The 20520-nt window shown below is 51.9% G+C and overlaps 1 protein-coding gene across 3 annotated transcripts in view; it reads right to left on the bottom strand.

Annotated features, from left to right (window-relative positions):
- The window catches only part of RASSF5 (Ras association domain family member 5), a 72023-nt gene that overhangs the window by 1598 nt on the left and 49905 nt on the right, over positions 1–20520 (bottom strand). For 2 of the 3 annotated variants that reach the window (XM_040462057.1, XM_040462059.1), the window contains 4 exons: positions 8799–8909; positions 7390–7687; positions 6804–6919; positions 2800–5190 (listed from right to left, as the gene is read on the bottom strand). In XM_040462057.1, the coding sequence (XP_040317991.1) occupies positions 5038–5190; positions 6804–6919; positions 7390–7687; positions 8799–8909 (678 nt within the window). In that variant the 3' untranslated portion in view covers positions 2800–5037. Of the gene's footprint in view, positions 1–2799; positions 5191–6803; positions 6920–7389; positions 7688–8798; positions 8910–20520 lie in introns of those variants that run through there. The other variant, XM_040462058.1, reaches the window with a different exon arrangement.

The raw sequence follows: 20520 nt of genomic DNA, 5'->3' as shown, positions 1-20520 counted from the left end.
ATGTTGTAGTAAAATTTTCAAGTCATACGCCAATTTGTTTTCTTAATATTTATTTATTTTTGAGAGAGCACGAGCAGAGGAGAGGCAGAGAGAGAGGGGGAGACACAGAATCTGAAGCAGGCTCCAGGCTCTGAGCTGTCAGCAGAGAGCCCGACGCGGAGCTCGAACTTGCAAACCGCAAGATCATGAGCTAAGCTGAAATTGAGAGTCAGATACTTAACCGACTGCGCCACCCAGGTGCCCCAGTCATACGCCAATTTAAATTGACATAAGAGGTTGTTGTGGAGTCCCTTTTCTATACATGTGATTTCAGTGGGTTTAGTGCCTTTCCTGCTTTCAAGGCCAGATGGCCCATCCGAAGCTCAGGCAGGTAGGGACTTCCAGTGTTTTAAAGCCCCTCTAAGCAAATAGTCCACAGCATCTTGCCCCAAAATAGTGCCTTCACATCTGTAAAGGGTTAGTCGCATAGAAGCAGGACTCAGCTGTTCTCTGCCATGGAGCAAGGCAAAAGAAGAAAGTCTTGGCCCTAAGTTGCAGCAACATTTGGGCTAGATAAAAATAAATCCTAAAAGCACATGGGTTTCTCAACAATAGCGACTTCTTCCCCAGCGCTGGCACGCTGCCACTGGTGATGGTAGATTGTGATGTGGCTGCAGCATGACGGCCTTGTCACAGGGAAGAGTCTTATCCAACAAATGCTTTCTTCAGCCCTGAACTTCTTAACTGGGGACTCATGGAAGAGGTCTTTAGTTGGTCTTCAGAGGATCTGTGAACTCCCTGAAATGGTACACAAGATTTTTTTGTATGATCCTTTTCCTAAGAGAGGTTATCATGCTTTTGCCACATTCCCAGCAGGATCACTGCCAAAAAGGTTCAGAACCACCACGCTGGTCCGGAAGTCACTTCTGTGACCAAAGCTCTCCTTGTACAAAAGGAAGGAACGAGAGCGAGAGCGGAGCTGAGAGTCCTTTGGTTTTACCATCAAAAAACAATTAGAGTTCAATTTACTTCTTTCTTTCCTTTCTCATCTCACTGTTTGTTTTTTTTTAATTGAGATAAGAAAGACTTGAACATATGCAAATATTTGCAAATTACCCATCTGGGGCTGGAAAGGAAGAAAGGGATATGAAAGTGCGTGTGTGACACCACCTACCTTTCATTATTAGACCCAGAATAATAGTGCTAGTCACTTGTGACTTGCTGTAGGTAAACCCCTTAATTTTACTAATCCTCTCTCTGCCAGCACAGGCATATGGAACCTAGGAAGGGATTTTGGAAATTGACCCCAAACGAGGTCCTATTACAACAAAACCTTTGGACAGACAGTTTGATCTGAGGGAGTATGGTGTGAATAGTAGTGATGAAATATGGTCCTTATATGAATACAGATAACATGTAGTACTTTATAAGGTTCTTTCACAAACATGATTTGCTTTGCACAGTCTTGGTGGGATTGGAGGCTCAGAGAGGTTGTGTCTTGCCTTGTTGATCTCTGTTAAAGACACAAAGCCAGTAAGCAGTGAGGGTGGGTCTAAAATAAACATCCACTTCTAACTGTGATTTAACCTAGAATTCTGCTAGGACAGTCCTGTCAGGACGTGTGCTTTGGTTTTTCCAGTAATGATGACACATTTGCATTAGGTCATCTTCCCTTTCCCCCTGGTGAACGCCACAGATACATACATGTAAGAAGGCTGGGGAAGGTTAGGCTGTTTAATGAATTGGGGTTTTGTTTGTTGGTTTGTTTGTTTTTCCTATGTGCTAAGCCAAACACTATCGAGGTCAAATCCATAACTTTGAACTTATTAATCCCATGCAGTTACCAGATGAATTTCAGTGAAAAGCAGAAACTGGTTCATGTCTAGGTTTTGGCAAAGTTACTGAAAGACATACTTCTTGGCGGTCTAGATGAACAAATGTTACAGATGTGCCCCATTCTTGGGTAACTTTAGGAACGTCTATTGGATACAGTGTTCTCTCCTCCAGGGAGATAGAGAGTGAGCTGGCTGTCACCACTGGAAGGCAGGCAGGAATCTCTCTTAACAACTTTATGTGGTTGCTTCTGTGATTACAGAGCTGTTTCTCTGACGGAAGTTAGATAATGCTAATATGAAAGGGTCTTTTTACTCACCTCATTTGCCCTCCTCCAAGGTGAGCTGATCTTAAACTCTCAGAGGCACGTCCTATCTGCCTTATTTATTTATTTATTTATTTATTTATTTTTGGTTTATTCATTTTTTGATAGAGACAGAATGTGAGTGGGAGAGGGGCAGAGAGAGGGGGAGACACAGAATCTGAAATGGGCTCCAGGCTCCGAACTGACAGCACAGAGCCCGATGGCGGGGCTCGAACCCACGGACCATGAGATCATGACCTGAGCTGAAGTCGGACGCTTAACCGACTGAGCCACCCAGGCGCCCATATCTGCCTTATTTTTAAATAATTCGAGAAATAGAAGAATCCTTGTCCACATCAGTAGTCTGTCCTCATGTTTAATCATCTTTAGCTCCAGAAAGCTCCCTCCTCTCTTCTCACTCAGGATCCCCTTCTGTAGCACATCCCCTTTCCTCTCCTGCTCTGGGGGTGTGCAGGACAGCCGGTCACCGGGGCAACACCCTCTGGCCCATGCGTCCCGTCCGTTTTCTCCAGATTATCTGAAGAGCAGCCTTCACTCCTCCGTTCACTGGCAAAAGGGAATGTGACTCTGCCAAGAAGCGCGTGCCCTTCCCTGTTCCCACCCTCTCTCCCAGCTCCCAGTTTCCCGGCGATGGTGAAGGCCAAAGGTGTCTCCAGTCTGAATCCTTTTTGCAACAAGCTTTTATTACTTTTTTTTAAACCCATCTAAGAAAGACACTTAAAAAGAAAATATCCTCAAGACAAACACGTACACACTGGGCAACACAAGGGTAGAAGGCACTACCAGCAGTCATACTCACCTCTGGGGGGGGAAGGGATAATTCACACAGACTATGTTCCAAGGCTCGGGACTCGGCACGGGTCCTGGGTCTAACTGTGCTTTAGATAAAGTCGGAATTTTCCCATAATCTTCTTATTTCATAAACACCCCTATCTCTGTATATATAGCTATATGCCCTTACGTATATATGGACGTGACTTTTTTTTCCTTCTCAAAAATAAAATGGCCACCCCATCAGCGGGAGGCCCTCAGCAGCATTCACAGTGGCTGCAGCAGGAGCCGTGCCTTCCATTAATGTTACAGACATGCAGCATGAAGGAAAAAGGGGCTCTCTACCCACTCCCTTTAATATACAGCAGGGAGAGATTTCTTAAGGGAGGGAAGCGATAAGGCTGAGCAGGAGATGGCAGATAACCAGGGTGTGGGGAGCGGGGGGGGTGGGCGGTTCTCAAAAATCTTGAGCTGCTAGCTCGTCTTGCTTCTGCAGCTTTGAAGACGACACAGTTTGGATGACAAGGGGTCAGCATTCCTTCTGGGATCAGGGGCAGTGAGGATGCAGCAAGGGTCAGGGAGGGGACTTCTGAGGCTACACAAGCTGGGGCTCAACCTGACCCAAGCAGGACCTGGGAAGGCAGAGGAGCGAAGAAGTGATCTCTGAGAGGCTGGATGGGAAAACCGTCCCTGCTTTGGAAGTTAAAAGTCCTTCTCCCTCCGCACTGGAGTGTCTTCGCAGTCCTGGCTACTCGCTTCAGTTGTTTGTCTAGTTCATTTTTAAGTTTGCACCTGAACGGGGAGCCAGTACAGATGTAAGTTAGGAATCTGACCCACCCTGTCCCTGCGGTTGACATCACTTCTTGGGAGTCAAAGCCCAGGATCTCAGATGGGAAGGTCTTTGACTCTTGCACCAGCCTTGGAGGGAGGGCTCTCCTGCCTTGCCCCCCACACCGCCGTGGGCCACTTCCTGGCAGGAGCAAGCCGGCAGTAGAGCATCAAGCAAATGCACCCTGCTCCTCTCTCTGAAAACAAAAAGGCACTGAGGTCAGCGGGAAGCCAGCCCACAGGCTCACTGAGCACAGTGCCACGGGCGGGCCGGGCTTCAGAACACAAAAGGACTCCCCTGGTGGCTGAGCTGGAGGTTCCCCAGTCTGTAGTCAAGGTGCCTCCTTGGACAGCACCTGAGTCCTGGTGGAAGCAGACAGGCCGTGCTGCAGCCCAAGGGGGACAGCAAGGCAGCCAGGCCCTCCCCAGCTTGCTAGCTGGGGGAAGGCCAAAGGCAAGTTGGACACACTTCTCTGCGACGTCTCTCGGCTTTCTCAGACCGCCTGATTTCCATTCTCACAGGAGACATTCAAAATGGTGAATGGTTGGTTTCCCTTTGGTGGAAACACATGATGATGGCAATGTCAAATTCAAAACTGTAACTTAAAAACAAACACTTGTCTGTTCACGACAAAGACGTGACTGTCACACTTGCGCAGATAACATATGCCTTTGGGTTTACGTGCACGGACTCGAGCGATGAGGGCCAGGGCGGGCTGCGGCTTCTCCGGAAGCCTCCGAGCCAGCCTCAGGCTTTGGTGCTCCCTACCTGAGCATCTGGGGCCAGTGGCTTTATAACCTTCCCTTGAGCATGAACAATGGGCACATTGGGGAACAGTCCTTTTACGAGCATTATCCTGCTTTCCAGGGCTCAGCTCAGATCTGCTAGAGGAATATGCTACAATTTTTGACTCATAAATAAAGGTCTGTGGGCGGCAAATACGAGAGAAACTGAAGAAGAATAAAAGCCAGAGAAAGAACATAACAGCTCTAAAACCTTTCTTCTTTCCTTTACCGGCTGGTGCGAACAATTGCGGTTCGGTGATGACAGAGGCAGCCGGTTGGCTTCCGGGAGGATCGCCCAGGACTGAGGCTGCTCTGTCCCCCATCCCCCTCCTCAGCAGCGAGCGGCAGGCAGCGCCTGGCCCGCGCGCACCTGCGCCCCTCAGAGGTTTCGTGCCACATCTGGAACTGCCAGGTGGGCACAAATGCACCCGCTGGAGGTGTCCTGAGAAAAAGTGTCTGTTGCAAAATAATCATAAAAATAAATCCGCGGGCACCAGAAGAGGAAGCAGGACCGGTTACCCAGGTTTGCCCTGGGATTCTCTTAAGGCCTCCTCCAGTTTCTGCCTAAACTTGTCATACTTCTTCTGCACTTGTTGGATTTTGTCCTGCTCCTCTTTTTCCAGGATCGTGAGGAAGTTCTGGAGCTCAGGGATGGAGAAGGCGTCCCACTGCGAGGCACGAGGGAGATGGGGGAGAAACAGAACAGGAGACAGGTCAGAAGCTGCACGACCTGAGGGGCCCATGCTGCCTCCCCGGTTCACACGGTTCACACACGGTTTGCTACCGAATAGGCAAGTGCAGTGGATAAAGCTTGGGTTTCCCTTGTCATACCAGCAACCAGATTTCAAGTCCTGGCATCTCATGACCAAGATGTACCAGTCCATGTGCGGTGTTTTATTTGGAGAATCAACCGTCTTCCATTTTCTCTGTAGCAGCTGAGACCTGTTCAGATCTCAGATGCTAGAGCCGCCCGGGGCCCATGCTGGCCTCTCTAGCTGTCTGCTGTGGGGCGATGAGCAACAGGCCCTCAACGTGCAGACCCCCAAGAGGCAGATGGAGCTGGACTCAGCCCCCGGAGACTGTGTTTCAGCCTGACTCCACCATGGGATCTTGGGCACATCACTGTGCCCTTCTCAGCCTGCTTGTTCATCTGCCACGGGCTTAGGGTCTCCGCCTCCCTTGGCTGGCAGAGCAGATAATGAGGTAACATAACCTGTAAAGCTCTGTAGAGCCCGGTTGGCCCAGGCCTGCCCCGATGGGACCTGACCTCCCGGGACGGAAGGCAAGCGTCACTGCTCTCAGGCTGACCCAGGAGCAGAGCCCCCGCCCCACTCTGTGGAGCCAGGGGTTTTGACTCCTAAGCTCTTTTGAGCACAAAAGAATATTCAGGTTTATCTAGTTTAATCCCCACATTGCATAACTGAGGAGACCGAAGCCCACAGAGGGAAGGTGGTAGAGCTACTGGGACAGAGCTGCAGCAGCAGAACCGGAATTAGAGCCCCGTCTCTGAACTCCCAGGCCCGTGAGCTTTGCACCAGGCCTGCAGCGTTCAGACGTTTTCAGCAGAGTACTTTTTCCGAAAATCTGACTCCAGTGTGTAAGTCAGATGGAAGCCCAGCTGCCTGACTGAAGCAGGGAGAGGGGACGGAGCCCTAACACCTGCCTAGATGCCCCGAATCTCCACGGTGACCCCTAACCCTAGGCCTCCACTGAACACAGTGTGCCAAACGCCGAGGATGCTCCCCCGCCCTCGGCCACTCCTCCGTGACTCCAACTCCCAAGTATCCCAGGCCGTGCAGGGCGCCAGCCTGATTTCACCCTAGTTCGTGCCGCCACACTGCACTCTGATGAACTCCCCTTTGAGGAAGGAGGTCCGTTTTTAAGAGCCAGGAAGAGACACACGGCTCAGTGTGTGTGGCATGGAGCTTGCTGGGCCTCAGGCCATCCTGGAGCAAAACCAACCTGGGCCCGGACACAGGAGCTTCCCAGTGCCCCTCCACCCTGGGTGTTCAGAAATAAAGCCCATGAAATCCTTTCTTTCCACAGACCTTGCCAGACACAGGCGCTGACTTGCATCCCCCAGGATGCTTACAATCCTGGCTTTGGACACTGAACCTCCTTGGCCCAGCACTTACCCCGGCTCTTTCTCAGCCCATTTTCCCAGCTGCCTCCACAGGGCCCCCAGCTATGCTGGGTAGGGAGGATGACGCCCACGAGGGTGCCCCATCCAGTGTGCCCTGAGGGCTGGGTTTGTGCAACCAGCAAAGGGGCCCAGACCTACCTCCACCTCTCCAGTTTCATTCTCCTTGAGCACAAAGCTGAGGACGTCATTGTCAGGCCCAGCCAGCAAGCGCAGGTACAGGGGGCAATCAGCGATAGAGAGTTTCTGGAAGAGCACTGCAAACCAAGAGAGGGAGTTAGGGGCTCATCGGAGGTGGGGAGGAGGACAGACCCAGAAATAAGATGCAGGGTGGTTATAAATGGAAGTAGCCAACTTCCAACCTAATGAAATAAACCTGATGAGAAGACATAGGGAGTGACCTTTTATTTTTGGTGTCTGCTGAGAGTTGGAAACTTGTTTCCACTAGCATCACCTCCCAAAAGATTAGCAGTGGCAGGCGGGTGCTCTCCCATTCCACAGATCAGGAAGTGGGAGCCCAGGGTGTGGGTTTCCTGCAGTCACGTATAAGGTGAGGGGCACCGAGAGCAGGCGCGTGCTCCCCATCCAGCTCTCTGCCCAGAGTGCCTGTGTGGCCCTTCCACATGGCTGGAGTGCAGTGCCCAGAGGAAGCCCAGTCCTCCCACCCAAGTCTGGCAGGGGTTCAGTGGGAGAGGTGGTTTCTGGCCGGGAGCTTGCTCTCTCATACCTTGCCCGTCCTTGTGTATCCGCTTAAAAAGTGCAAACTTCTGGGGATTGTCCACAACCATGAACTTCTTGAGCAGCCCCTGGATGACCTCACTGACCGTGGTGGTGCTGCTGATGTGCAGCTGCTTGATGGCATCCAGAGGAAGATAGAAGGACGTCCGCTTGTCCGTGGTGGCCGCCAGGTTCACTTCCTTGATGGCATCGTAGATGGACTGGGGCCGGATCCCAGCAGGCACGGTCACTGGCCGCCGAAGTTTCAAATGCACTTTGATGAAACCCGTGTAGGTGCCATCTTCACTCTGAGGAAGAAGGTGGGGGGTGCCCCATGGGTCAGCTCCGGTCTGACTTGCATGATCCTAGCTGCCACTCTGGGCCACTGCCCTGGATCAGGGGCAGGTGGTGGGGTGGTTGCAGAGGCCTTTCCTAATAACAGTGCTATCCCAGTCAGCCCCCCACCTGTCTCCCCGAGTTCCTTCCCATCTCTGCTGACCTGGAGGTGCTGGAGGGCAGAGACACTGTCCCCCTGCCAGCCCCCCATCGGGCCAAGAGAAGACACGCAGTATCCAGCAACCAGGGGGGACACGAGGAGCTGCCGTGGCTTTCGCTCTGGGGGCTCAGGCTCCCTGTCCCAATCCCCTGCCTTTGGTGAGTCCCCACTCCTGGGAGGCAGGGTCTGGAGCGTCCTCTCTAGTTTGCCCCTCCAAGCCAGGGAGGAGCAGGAAGGCTCTGTAAAGAGGCCCCTGGAGAACCAGCCCACTGGATTTCCTCCTGTACTTCTTTCCAAACCAGCAGCCTGCAAGACTTAACGCCCAGGTCCACCGGAGACTGGATTTTCTAGCCAGTTGCTACCAGCCTCCAGCAGGGGGCAGCGTTCTTCTACCTTCTCCTCCCCTTCCCTTCCCACTGAAGATGGCCTTCGCTAGCCTGGCACAGAGTCGGTGCCTCCCTGCTCAGAGCGCTGCACAGTCCAAGGAAGCCTCCTGAGACGCAGGCTGTAACGGTGCAACAACCAAGAGGGAGAGGACGAGGAGCTGCGAACCGCCCTTGTGAGGCCTTCCTGAGGGCGGAGCAGTACCAGGTCACTCTATATTACTTAAATCTCAGGACAGCTTCGACAAGTGGGCACCAATACCTCTTTCACACTGAAGCTTAGGGACGTTAAGAAGGTTCCCAAAGCGAAAAGTGGGAAGAGCCAGAGACGGATTTGGATCTTATTCTAAAGCCCATTCTTCCCTGCAGCCCCGGGGGTGGGTCCCTGACCGCCTGGGTTCTCAGCCTTGCACAAGCCCCCAGGCCTGGGGAAAGGGGAGGGGCCTCAGAAGGGCCGCCCCAGAACCTAGAGGGGTAGCAGGGGAGCCCAAGTGACCGGGGGCGTGGCCGGGGTCGTGGATGGGGGCGGGCCCGACGCACCAGCTTCATGCCCAGGCAGTTCTTCTCCCGGGTATTGTAGCTGTCAATCTTCTGTTTGATCTCCTGCAGTGTGGGCGGGCGCTGCGTCTCCTCCGGGGGTTTACAGACATTCTGGAACACAGAAGTGAGAGTGGGCACACAGTGGATGAGAAAGGGTAGGACCACACCCTCCCAAAGGCCTCCCTGACCAAGCATAGGGAGCACCAGCACCACGGGGTAAAAACTAATTCCATGGGCTCACGGTGAGAACAATCAGAGGTCAAATTCCAGCGGTGCCACTGCCTAGCCGGGCCAGCCCTGGGGAAATAGCTCTAAACCTCAGTCTCCTCACCTGTGAAATGGGAAAAATAACTACCTTTCAGGCTTGCTGTGAGACTAATATGAACATGCCCAGCACATGGGCACCGACCACAAATCTGGTGAATCAGCAGAGCAGCATTGGCTCACAGAGGGTTGCTATGGAAAACATAGCCTTTAGATGCTAAGGGAGATGCAGAGAAATGCAAGCCGGGGTCCATCTCAAGGAAGTAACAATAGAGCTGGAGAGAAAGGAATGTACACACAGTCCCAGCATATGCTGATGGGAAAGACAGTAATTCACCCAGACCCAGGGGACCAAGGGCACGTGAGCATCAGTTCAGGCCCCACATCACCAGCCACAGAATTTTGCACATAATTAAGTCAGTTCAGCTGATCCTTGAACAATACAGGTTTGAACTGCATGGATCCACTTATACACCAATTCTTTTTCGATAAATACAGTCCAGTGCTGTAAATGTATTTTCTCTCCCTTATGATTTTCTTCATAACATTTTCTTTTCTCTAGCTCACTTTATTGTAAGAATGCAGTGTATAATACACATAACATACAAAACTGAGTTAATCGACTGTTCATGTTATTGGTAGGGTTTCCGGTCAACAGTAGGCTATCAGTGGTGAAGGTTTGGGGATGTCAAAAGTTATACTCAGATTATTTATTGTGCAGGGGGGTCAGCGCCCCCAACCCTGACGTTGCTCAGGGGTGAACTGTATATATTTGTCAAACAAATGAGTGAACCAGAAAGGGACAGGGGGCTGTCCTTCTACAATAATTGAAAGAATCAGCCTCCTCTCCTGGAGCATGGGGACAACCAACATGTTCTCAGCACCCCCTCTGTGGTGAGAACTTGGCATGCACGGTCTCTTCATCCTCATGAACCAGAACTCTGTGAGATGGAGTTTATTACCTACGTTTTACAAGCGAGACAACCAGGACTAAGGAGTTCAGTAAGTTGCCTAGAGCCCTGTGCATATGTGCAGAACTGAGAGGAAATTCCCGGGCTGTTCTGTTGAGTCCTTCCCAAGGGCTCCCCTGGTGCCCTCTCCCCCTAGGGAAGGGTAAGGGAAGAACAAAACTGAAGAAGAAGCTGGGGGTCAGTGTCCTTCATGCTGTAGAGGGGGTTCGGGGGTGAATTCTGGGGTCTCGGCAACTCTGTGCCTCGTTATTTCCGTGCATTTCTCCCAACCTCCCTGCCGCCCAGCTTCTCAATCTTGTCTCCATGCTGCCTGTGTGTGGCCCGGAGTGCAGGAGCCATGGCTTGGGAAAAACCCACCCAGAACTCGCCTGATTTTAGAAATCTAGCAGACTCAACGCGGATCAGGATTCTCCTTCGGCAAATGAGGAAACAGGCCCAGAGAGGCGGAGCGTCTGTGTTCTCCTGGCTGCCTCCCTGACACCACCCTTCAGGGGTGTGGTTTGGTCGGGGAACTTCACACCCACCCTGTCACGGCAACACCACCCAGTTGAACACAATGGGTGCCCCCAACAGAGCCCGCCCTGGCTGTCCTCCCTCCAGCAGGCTGTCCATGGAGATTGGGCACACCCAGCAGGATGCCCTCACTTCCTCCTCCTGCTTTCCCACCCCCCTCCCCGGGGCCGATAACATGTTCTGTGGCTGCTGTGGTGAGCTGGCGTGGCGCCCACCCCCGCCCCGCTGCATGGAGATAAGCCCACACCCCTTTTCCGTCGCAGCATCTTCCCTTGGCTTGTCTGCTCCCCCCTGTACTATTCCTCAGGGGTCCTGAAAATAACAGCATTGTGCTATGTGCTTTCACATACCTTCTGTCACATACCACCTACGCTACTCCCATTTTACAGATTATAAAACTGAGGCTTAGAGGGGTTAAGGAACAGATCTGTGGTCCCACTGCTAGTAAGCAGCTGAGTAGAGCAGAGCCCATCTAAATCTGCAGCCCGTGTTCTTCTTGATTCACCACCTGGCCACTCTAGGCAGCTTCTGCCACTCCCATAATGCCCGCTGAAATTCCACCCCTCCAGGCTGGGGTGTGCAGCTGTTAAACCAAGGCCTGTAAACTATGGGACCTGTGAAACATTCATCCAAGGTGTATCTGATGAGTGGGCCAGGCCCCAGAGGCATCAGGACCCACGGGCACCGCAACACCTGCAACGACGTCAAGGAGGGACTTCTCATCCCGCAAGTGGGATGCAGCTGCCAGGAGGCAGGACCCACCCTTTTCCTACGTGGCCGCTCAGGCTCTTGAACTGGACCTTGATCCCATCGAAGACCACCCAAGGGGGAGCACAGGCCAGGGCATCTCCTGTTTGCTTGAGGTAAGTAGCAGGTGATACGAGCCTCACAGAGTGTCTTCTTCATTCACTGTCAATTCATTAACCCAGCTCCTCAAACGGAGCTCCTGATTCCTCATCCGTTCCCACAGTTAGTTCCTGGAGACACACACTGCCCCAGAAACCCTCCCAACCCTCCCCACAGCGGGGCTCATCCCTGTGGGGCCACGTGTGCCTAGCGGAGGCTCAGCCCTGGGAGCTTCCGGCCAGAAAGACCAGTCATCTGGTTACTACCATGTGCTCCCCCCTTTCCAGCCGTGAAGCACACAGGCTGTCCCCTCCTCAGGAGTTCACAGCTTTCTCAAACTTGTCTACAAAAAAAAAAAAAAAAAAAAAAAAGTTAAATGATGGAAAGGAAACTCTCGAAGCTCCTGAAAGATCTCCTCTCATAGCTTCCAACTGGCTACAGCCATTTCCCTGTCAGAAAAGGCAGCTGTGTCACAGCTTGCAAAAGCCGATTGTTCCGGGCTTGGGTCTGTACACAGCAAGAGGCAGAGCTACTGTGACTAAAGGTTTCTTCTTCTTCCTGTTCCCCTTTCCTTCAGCAGATAACCCATCTATCCGCCCCCTTTCCCGCCACAAACCTGGGGAAGTGACGCAAGCAGCCGAGGTCACCCCTTCCAGGACTGATGCAAAAGACAGGCATCCTGGTCTCCCCGCCCCGTCGAAAGTGCCAGGAACCCTGTGTGGCCAACACGTGGAGTCCCCCAGCCTGGTGTGTCAGCACCTGGGGCCGCTATGCTTGCCGCCCAGACTGCATCTGCCAGACGAGATCTGACCCATGGATTGGATGAAGCACCGGCCAGCCAGGCCAGCCAGCGAGCCAGCCAGCCACAGCCACGGGAGCTCACTAATCCCTTCCTTCCCAGGGATGATACAGAAGCGAGGCCAGTGGTTCTTTCTTTCTTTCTTTTTTTTTAATTTTTTTAATGTTTATTTATTTATTTTGAGAGAGAGAGAGAGTGCAAGCAAGGGAGGGGGCAGAGAGAGACGGAGAGAATCCCAAGCAGGCTCTGCACTGTCAGCCCAGAGCCTGATGTGGGGTCCGAACCCACAAACCATGAGATCATGACCTGAGCCAAAATCAGGAGTCAGATGCTCAACCGACGGGGCCACACCCAGGTGCTCCTAGGCCCATGGTTCTTAAATTTGGCTACACATGGAATCATCTAGGGGATCTCTAAAAACACGGGGCTCCATCCTGGAGATTCTGATTTATGGCCTGGGGTCCAGCCTGGGCAGAGGGTCCAGCCTGGGGTCCAGCCTGGGCAGAGGTAATTCTGATGTGCAGCAATGTTTGAGAAGAACTGGTATAGACCCCTCGCAGCCCATTTCAGATCCCAAGGGTCGCCATCCAGCAGCAGAATTAACACTTGGCCACCTACAGATATTCACTGCCCGGAGGTTTACCTAAAAGGAAGTATCTGCTCTGTGAACAAGGTCAATAATACAGTAATCTTCAGAGGGTAAGGCAAAGACCTCAATTTCTATTCACCCGCCAGATTTTCAAGTCCTCAAAGTGAAAGATTTGTTTCCGTTCACGGGTACAAAGCTAGAAACCACGCAGCTAGCATTTTGTCTCCTAGGTTAGCCCAAGATGGAGACAGAACGGGAACTCACTCTGATTGAACAAATACCGGCATCGGCCTGCGAGGTGTCCCTCGTAGGGGGTTTACACATCTCGGTGCATCTGGCATGGAATTCATCCGCTCTGATTAAGCCGCTGGCATCGGTGGCAGATGGTTTAGCTGCTCCCGATGCAGCTGGCACATCCAAGACACTGGTGAAAAATAGGTTTGTGCTCCCACATCCTAAGCTATGGAAAGGGCTGCGTTGCCTCTCAGGGCTCAAGTTTATTAGGGTACAGCCACGTGAAGAGGCTAGCTGCTAGGGGTCAGAACAGAAATGCTCCCCCGAGAGAGTGATCCTCAAACTTTTCTATTAAAATATCACAGGGGCGCGTGGGTGGCTCAGTCGGTTGAGCGTCGGACTCTTGGTTTCGGCTCAGGTCGTGATCTCACAGTTTCGTGAGTTCGAGCCCCATGTTGAGCTCTGCGCTGACAGCTCAGAGCCTGGAGCCTGCTTTGGATTCTGTGTCTCCCGCTCTCTCTGTCCCTCCCCCATTGGCTCTCTCTCTCTCTCTCTCTCAAAAATAAATAAACATTAGAAAATATTATCCTTAACATCAAAGTTAAGAGGACCATCCCTGTGGTCTGGGGCCTGTCTCAGAGCAGATTTACCTGAAGTTGAATTTTACTTTAAGAAGAAACCCAGGGGTGCGTGGGTGGCTCAGTTGGTTAAGGATCTGACTCTTGATTTTGGCTCAGGTCATGACCTTGTGGTTCATGAGTTCAAGCCCCCCATCAGGTTCCGTGCTGACAGTGCACAGCCTGCTTGGGATTCTCTCTCTCTCCCTCTCTCTCTCTGCCTCCTCCCATGCTTTCTCTCTCTCTCTGTCTCTGTCTCTCTCAAAAATAAGTAAAAAAATAAAACTTAAAAAAAAAAAAGAAACCCAAACATTGGTTAACTCTGCATTCTTTTATTAAAGTTTTTTTTTTTTTAATTTATTTATTTTGAGAGAGACAAAGAGAGCATGAGCAGGGGAGGGGCAGAGAGAGAATCCCAAGCAGGCTTCGTGCTGTCGGCACAAAGCCCCACCTGGGGCTTGAACTCAGGAACCATGAGATCGTGACCTGAGCCAAAATCAAGAGTCAGACACCTAACCGACTGAGCAACCCAGGTGCCTCTAACTGCGTTCTAATCAATGACACGTGTCTTGATTTTGGTCACTGGGGAAGAAGAGGCTCTGAGTGAGTCCTGTGGCTTCTAGTATCCCCAAGTGGACACAGGGCAGCCCGTCAAAGCCCCAGCAACAAGGGGGCCCCAGGGTGACCAGTGAGCTGAGGAGAATCAGATACGTTCTGATACATCAGCTACCTTCGTGCCATTTTTTTTCTTGACCCGAGTCACACAAACTTCATTTTTGCCAAAAATTTCACTCTCCCTCTTAACTCCTCAGCCTCTTCTCCCTTCATGATGTTTTCATCGTATCGCTCCCATCTGCCCACCTGAGGTCCTTCAACTTGCCCCGGCCTCTCTGACCACTCCTGCCTTGAATGATGGTGATGATGACCATCCCTTATTTTATTTATTTACCAGCTACGTATGCCAGGCAGCACTCTGATCACTTGGCATGTGTTAGTTCACTTCATCCTCCCCACAAATGCATGGGAATGCCCATTTCACAGATGAGGAAACTGAGCACCAGCAAAGTTAAAGCGAACCCACACCTAAAGCTAGCATTATACCATCTGGCACTTCAATACTCATCTACTTATATTAACCTCCAAGTAGGCTATCTCTCTATCTTGAGTTGTCTTCTCAGCTAGAGTGAATTTTCTTAACGACCTACACCATGCTTCTATTTATTCTCTGTGCCCAGCGGCACCAAGCATGAAATGGATAATAGGTACTTGCTCAAGAACCTTCAATGGTTCCTTATTGCCTACAAGGAGTAGGGGAAAGATCTTATTTCTCCCTAGGAATTACAGAGCAATGAGTCTTGGATTTCAGTGTAGACTGAGTTCCGTAAGAGAAGCACCCATACCTGTCTTATCCATCACGGCATCCCAGAGCCTAGATGCAGCTCGGAACGAGTAGAGGCTGAGGAAATATCTGCAGGATGGACAGAAGCATGCATTTGGGTTCTGATCCCCATTACTACTAAGAGATCTTGAGGAAATCCGATAACCTCCTTAAGCCTCAGCTTTATCTGTCAATTTGAAATACAAATCCTTTATTGCCTGATAGGATTCATGCCAAGGTAAGACCAAATGAGATAATGGGTGCAAAAACCGTTTTGGAAATTATCAAACCCATCCAAAGGCACATATGGTTACGGTCATCCCAGGCTTACAAAGTCCTACCCCTATGAGCCAGTCTCATTTCTCATTTTCCTTGAGCACTTAATCAGGCTTGACCACCATGCCATAGAGTTTGTTGGCTCTGGTGGCTGGCAAACTTTTTCTGCAGAGGGCCAGGTAGTAAATACTGTAGGTTTTGCTGGCCATACAGTCTTTGTTGTAACTACTTAACTCTGCCACTGTAGCACAAAGCAGCCGCAGGACAAGCATGGCTATGTTTCAATAAAACTTTATTTATGGCATCCGGTGCATGAGCAGTAGTTTGCTCACCTCTGCTCTACGCCATTGGGCGGTTTCTCTTGCTTAGAATACACAGCTCCCATCTCCCCTGGTGCCATCGCCCATGGCGGTGTCCTCACTCTCCACCTCTCCTACCATAGGAGATCTCTCACATTTTCATTCCCAATTGGAGGAAGGCATATACAGGTTTGTACCGGATGCTGCCTTTCTTCTGAATGATACTCTTGCCGAGAGCCATGTACTTCCTGTGTTTCCTCACACCCCTGGTCCTCACTCTCACTTAATGGACATGTTGTGCAAGTGGGCAAAGGCTTCATCGCTTCATTGGAGTTGTGCTTACTGTCTTTCTGTCTCCCATGAGGAGGCAACAGGCTGGCTGAGGAAGGGATGCCCGTGGGCAGTAGGGCTCACGCACTGGCTCAGGGACTGACTCCCAAACCCCAGCCCCGTGGCCCCGAAGCCTCAGATTCCTGTCGTCACCAAGCTGCAAATTACCACATGCCACGGGCCTCTGCAGCTGCTGGCTGACAAATCCACTACTACAAGGACCATGGAGGTGTCTTCACAGCCTGTGCGGCTGCATTTGGATCTAATTATATGCTGCCTTTTATTGTTTAATTATTATTTCACATGTGTTAATCCCATCTTCCCAATTAGATGCTCCCTGGAGGGAGACGGACCTGATGTCTGATGATGATGCTTCTGTCCTACCCCTTGCAAGGCTCCGCAGAGCTCCGCGGTGACCTCCAAGGAGGAGGCAAGGAGAGGGTGGAGTAGACTGGGTGGCGCCCAGCCCAGGGCCCTGCCACGGGCTGCAGTCAGGCCCAGGACATGTCTCGCTGACCGGCACCCCAAGAGGCTGATGCCAAGGCAAGGCCGCAAGGGCCGCGGGCTTCGGCTGGCTGGCCAGCCCCGTGGCTCAGCTCTTTACGGCTTCCTGGTAGGAACCAGTGCAACACCGTCATGACCGACGGCCTCCGGCAAGTCACTTCCCCTCTCGGGGCCTCAGTTTCCTCATCTGTGAAATCACGAAGTGAGACCCCTTTGCAGCTCTACGAGTTTACATCGGAGGGTGGCTTCTTTCGTCACTGCTTCCTCTTCTATTTCAGAGAGCTGGGGGTGGGGGTGGGGGCCCCTCGGAGGACGGCTGGGCTTGCCCGAAATGCAGTGGTAATGACTGTTGTAAGACGGTATGAGAATGCGTCTCACCTCTACAGCCTTACTTGTCTCACCACTGGCCACTTGCTTTCTCTGCTCGTCTGTAAGTCACCGTGTGAGCCAAACTCAAGTAGCTTTACACCTTCCTAACTCACACAACCCAAGGAAACAAAACAAAAACTATCCCGGAAGCCATTCACCATGAGTCTTTGCCACACTTCCTCTTTCTCAGCTCTTAGCAAATCTGCCAGCAGCCACTCTCTCGCCCCTTGGAAACCAACCCCAGGCCTATGTCGGGAGAGGGGAGAGCCTCGGCGAGGCCTTCCTGCATGAGAAGGACGTCTGTGGACACCTCGCACCTACCCTGCTGCCCAACAGTGGCACGGGCCCCACACACCTGATGTTTCTGTTAAGCCTGTCCTGAATAGGAATCTCAGAGGAAAGGGGCAGACACCCCTCTGCCTGGGCTGGGAACGCCCTGCCCAAAGCCCAGACCACATTCAAGGCTCATTGGTCCCTTGGTGACGGCCTCAACCAGACGGGAAAGAGGAAGCCCCACAGGGTCTCACCACAGGGCCCCCTTCCAGGTCGCAGATGGTCCGTGTTCTGGAATGATTGTCCCAGCCTCACCCTGGGCAGTGAAGGGGTTGATTCCCCCAGATCCTTCCATGGAGCTGTCCAATGTCCCAGAAGTAAAAGGACTGGAAACTCCTGAACTGCGTTCTCCAGTAGGTTATTCCCATCAGAGGAAGGAAGGGGCGGGCTTCATCACGGAGCCAATCCCTACAAGCAGAGCCATGCAGAATTTGAGCTGCTCTGGGGAGGGCGGGGGAAGTAGAGGAGCAGGAAATAAAAAGGGGGTGGGACATGAGAAACTGGAAAGAGACTGAAGTCCCCAAAGACAAAACTGTAGAGCAGATGGTCAACGCAGACAGTCAGTCAACAGTAACTGATTGAGTTGCCCATGGGGTGGGGAGTGTGAAAGGCACCTTGGGACATGAAAGCGGCCAGCCATGGCCCCCGTCCTGGGGAGCGCACAGGCTATCCGTGGAGGGAAGACAGAGATGCGTGCACCGTGAACACCAGACAGCAGGCGCCGTCTGCACAGAGCCTCGGCGCTTCTGGGCAGCCAGATCAGCTCCGCATGTGTGCACGTGATGAAGGCCATGCCAGTGGGCTCCCCGGGCGGCCGGCGTGTCCTGGAGCCCGTGCACAGTGCCCCTCACTGAGGTGGCCATCTCAGTCTACAAGCAGGGGCGGGTCCTCTGGGGTGAGTCAGGACCAGAGAACATCAGCTCCCCGCGGGCCTTGGAGCCGCAGTGACCTGGGTTCAAGCCCTGCGGCGCCTCGTTATAATAGCAAAAATCGCCAACAGGCCAGGGTTTCGCAGTCACAGTCTCATTTCATCTTTGCCATAACTCAGTGAGGGCTGTGTGTTATTACCCAGAGCCCCTGCTCCTCACTGCCAGACCACGCCGCCCTGCACGGCTGGCGTGCCCAGAGTTGTCTGTGCACGTGGGCAAGTCAGCGTCCCTGAGACTCGGATTTCCGTCTGAGAAACGCAGGTAATGAGGCCTTCTCTACACACTTGTCGCGGGGATGAAATGAGATTGCACATCTGGAAGCGCTTAGCACAATGCACGCATAGAGTAAGCACTCGAGAAACAGCAGCTAGCGAACCATCATCGTAACCGTCGTCAGCGGCAGCGGTCATCCGTCTGGCAGGGCAGAGGAAAGGTTGGGCGGTGGGGCTGACTCAATGTGGGAGTCCTCTTGCCTTAACCTTGATCTCCTGACAGGCCCTTCAGCCAAAGCCAGGTTGTGACTCTGTGTGTCCTAAGCACTTTTGTCTTCAGTGCTATGGGCCCTTCTTCCACCATTAAAAAAAACAAAGATAGGAAATTTTATGTTTTGATAGCACTGATATCAAGAAAAATATATTATTATTATATAGAAAACAAAGGATTTCTTCCTCCTGATTTTAAAAGAAATCAAAACACTTTTGTGGGCCCTTAAAGTATCGCGGGTCCCTCTGGCACCATAGGCCACCGTGTCTCGTGAATAAGGCAGCAGTGCTTTCAACGCCGGAGTCCCAGGTAGGGTGACCTGAGGAACTGAGAGTTTTCTTGGGATGCAGGACCTTCAGTGCTACAATCAGGACAGTCCCGGGCAAACCAGCATATTTGGTTACCCTAGTCCCAGGGACCCCTCGCAGGCCTAGATGGACTCCCTCCCTCTCTTTCCTCGCCACTGTGGGCCCCAGGGACACTATTTGCTCTTCTGCCCTCTGGAACGCTGCACGTGTACTCTGCCCTAGAGGTCTTCCTGACACTCCCCCCACACCCCTGCCTGGCCACCCCTGCCTGGCCGTGGCCTGGACACAGTGGCCTGGCTGCCTCTGCCAATCAGCCCACCTCCCTGCAGCTTGATAACAGAAGGTAAGCTCCCTGAGGGCAGGGACTGCTCTGTTCACTGATGTAGCTCCCCGGACAGTGCCTGGCAGACAGGAAGGGCTCATTAAACATTCGCCTAATCAATTGAATAAAACACAAAGAAGTAATAAGACACACATGTGCACGCACACGCATGTGCACACACACATGCACACAAATCCCCAAACAAATACGGGAAGATTCAAAGGTTCCAGAATTGCATAAGGCTCCTATATCCTAGTCCACGGCATCTACTGACTTGTGAGACAATAACTGGGAATCAGAGGAGACCCCCGTAGATGATGCAAACCCCTTCCATCTCTACTCTCCCCTGCCGTGGGCCTTCCTGAAGCCGCCTTTTCAGCTCAGAGGTCTCAAGTGTGAATCCAGGCAGAAGGGGGTGACACCCATTCTACTTCAACGGCCACAGGAGTTTTCCCTTGGGGCATTTTCTCATGCCTTTGGGGTTCCTAGGGCAAGAGACGGTCTTTCTCCAGGTTAGTTTTCCTCACTGGATTTCCATCTAGGTCCCTGTCCCCTCACCCAGCCTCACCTAGGTCAGCCTCCTTTCCGTCTCCCTGCTTCCTTAGTTTGGCTCCAAAGCCAGCGACTGTACCTTTTCCATCCCTGCATTCCCAGACCACCCAGAAGCAGAGAGCTGTGGAGTGAGACAGGGGTGATCCAGAGCACTAAGCAGTGAATCAGGGATGATGGTGGGCCGGGACTGAGTGGGTCTCACTACCCCGTCCCAGACTCCGGTCTCTCTGAAGGCTGGACCCTGCTCTTTCAGAAGCAATTTAAACAAGATTCCACTTATCATATGTCTGACAAAGGACCACTACCCAGGACATATAAAGAACCCCAACAAGCCAACAACAACATGGAAAAAAAACAATTTTAAAAAAATGGACAAAAGACTTGAATAGGCATTCTCCAAAGATATACAGATGGCCAGTAAGAACATGAAAAGATGTATCAACATCACTAATCATTAGGGAAATGCAAATCAAAACCACAACGAGATGCCATCTCATGCTCATTTTAGGATGGCCATTATCAAAAACACAGAACATACAAAGCGTTGGCAAGATTGTGGAGAAATCAGAAGCCTGTACATTGCTGGTGGGAATGCAAAATGCTAAAGCCGCCTGGGAAACAGCATGGCAATTCCTCAAAAAATTAAACACAAAGAATCATCATATTATCCAGCAAGGCCACTTTTGGGCATACACCTGAAAGAGATGAGAATAAAACTTAAACAGGTGTTTGGACACTCATGTTCACAGCGGCACTATTCACACTAACCAAAAGGCAGAAGCCACCCACCGATGCACACACAGGTA

Source organism: Herpailurus yagouaroundi, unplaced genomic scaffold (assembly GCF_014898765.1).
Source record: "Herpailurus yagouaroundi ecotype Mexico unplaced genomic scaffold, PumYag 308, whole genome shotgun sequence".
NCBI classification, from domain to species: Eukaryota; Metazoa; Chordata; class Mammalia; order Carnivora; family Felidae; genus Herpailurus; species Herpailurus yagouaroundi.
Note: the sequence above shows the minus strand (reverse complement) of the source record. Positions and strands in the feature narration are given on the sequence as shown.